The sequence below is a fragment of the Ailuropoda melanoleuca genome, unplaced genomic scaffold (genome assembly GCF_002007445.2).
Source record: "Ailuropoda melanoleuca isolate Jingjing unplaced genomic scaffold, ASM200744v2 unplaced-scaffold70522, whole genome shotgun sequence".
Lineage (NCBI taxonomy): Eukaryota > Metazoa > Chordata > Mammalia > Carnivora > Ursidae > Ailuropoda > Ailuropoda melanoleuca.
In genome coordinates, this window is record NW_023245529.1 from 1 (window position 1) to 1909 (window position 1909).

Here is a 1909-nt window from a genome sequence, read left to right on the forward strand (position 1 = left end):
AATTTTATTGATGTTCAGGCCAGCACCACAGCTCGGACACCAAGTGGTTTTCCTGCGTTTACAATTCATGTTCTATAGAAGGTATTAGAAGCACTGAAACATACACAGGAGTACAGTAAATAGACCAAGGCAATGGCAGAGTAACAACCACAGACTAGATGCACAAAGAACATACACGTGAATTCTCTGCAGACAGACTTTGACGTCGAGCAGTGCAATTTACTTGCTGGTTTCCAACCATATTTTTCAATGAGAAATATTTGTGACTGCAAAACTTCGAGCCAACATCAAGTTTCATACCTATTACCTCAGCCCAGCAGATTATCCCCACACATTGCATGTATATGTTCCAGTTTCTGTCCACAGATTGAACTGGGTAAGGATGCACTTGCTGCCATAAATAAAACCATTCAGATGCTTTCTGTACTATACAGATGTCCAATGATCTTTATACTTGGATCATTAAATCGTTCAGTGACGATTACCAAGCCACTGTGGCCAACAATAATCTTCTCTTGGGATGACTTCAGAGTTACAATGCAAATCGGACAAGATTGAGGCAGGAGAGACTTGGAAGCAACATCAAATAATACGTTGTAAAAAAAAAAAACGGTTCCTTCTTTGTCCCCATGATCAATGCTCGATGAGGAAGACTAGCTGCACAGGGGCTCTTTTTAATTAAGCATAAATGAACATTTGCTCTTCAGTCTTATACCAGGTCAAGATGATGATCAGGTCTGCAATATGTCTAATTCGAGTGCATTGGCTAATAAGTCTATGTTTGACCTATTAAGTGCAACATACAATTCACTAATTTCACCAAATGACAGTGCAGGGTGGGGATTAAAAGTGCAGTTCTTTCTGAATCCCCCAGAGCGTATCAGAGCTCTTCCTCAGACGATCTTCCTCCTCAGGTTTGAGAGTCATCTTTACCACATCGGTGATGCCCTGATTGCCCAGAACACATGGAACACTGAGGAAGACGTCTTCATGCACGCCGTACAGGCCCTTGACCTTGGTAGAAACAGGATGCACTCTTCGAAGATTCTTCATGATGGTTTCCGCTAAGTCAGCAACAGAAAGACCAATGGCCCAAGAAGTGTATCCCTTCAGCTTGATGACTTCATAGGCACTCTCCACCACTTGCTTGTGAACTTCCTTCCAGTTTTCTTTGTCAGCATCAGTTCCAAGTTCAGGGTTCAGTGTTTGCAAACTGACACCGGCAACATTAACCCCACTCCAAACAGGAACACTAGAGTCACCATGCTCGCCAACGACCCAGCCATGGCAACTCTGGGCATGGACGCCCAGTTTCTCTCCCATTAGATAGCGGAATCGGGCAGAGTCCAAATTGCAGCCACTGCCGATAACACGGTGCTTGGGAAAGCCGCTGATTTTCCAGGCCACATAGGTCAAAACATCCACCGGGTTTGAGACTACAAGAAGGGTGGCGTCGGGGCTGTACTTGACGACATTGGGAATGATGAATTTGAAAATGTTCACGTTGCGTTGCACCAGGTTAAGACGGCTCTCTCCCTCCTGCTGGCGGGCACCAGCCGTGACTATGACCAGCTTGGAATTTGCAGTCACGCTATAGTCTTTGCCAGAGACTATTTTTGGCGTCCGGAGGAAGAGACTCCCATGCTGGAGGTCCATCATTTCTCCCTTCAGCTTGTCCTCGATGACATCAACGAGTGCGAGTTCATCAGCCAAATCCTTCATCAGGATACTCATGGCGCAGGCCATGCCCACTGCGCCAACGCCGACAACCGTGATCTTGTTTTGAGCGGGGGCATGTTCGTCTTTCAAAATATTGATGATCAGTTGTTCCTTCATGCACGACATCTTAGATCAGCTTTACGGGGCCTGCTTTCTTCAGTCTACAGTGTTCCTCACTCCTGCGTGTCCT

The 1909-nt window shown here is 45.9% G+C and overlaps 1 protein-coding gene across 2 annotated transcripts; it reads right to left on the bottom strand.

Moving 5' to 3' along the window:
• Positions 1–843: 843 nt before the first annotated feature.
• Positions 844–1845, bottom strand: LOC117800446 (L-lactate dehydrogenase A chain). Of its 2 annotated transcripts, XM_034652986.1 has the most exons (2): positions 1601–1845; positions 844–1426 (listed from the first exon to the last, which is right to left on the bottom strand). In XM_034652986.1, exons 1-2 carry the CDS (start codon positions 1843–1845, stop codon positions 844–846), a joined length of 828 nt encoding a protein of 275 aa, XP_034508877.1. The 2 variants fall into 2 exon arrangements, with proteins under 2 accessions (XP_034508877.1, XP_034508876.1); XM_034652985.1 differs by having other exon boundaries at positions 844–1845.
• Positions 1846–1909: the final 64 nt, after the last annotated feature.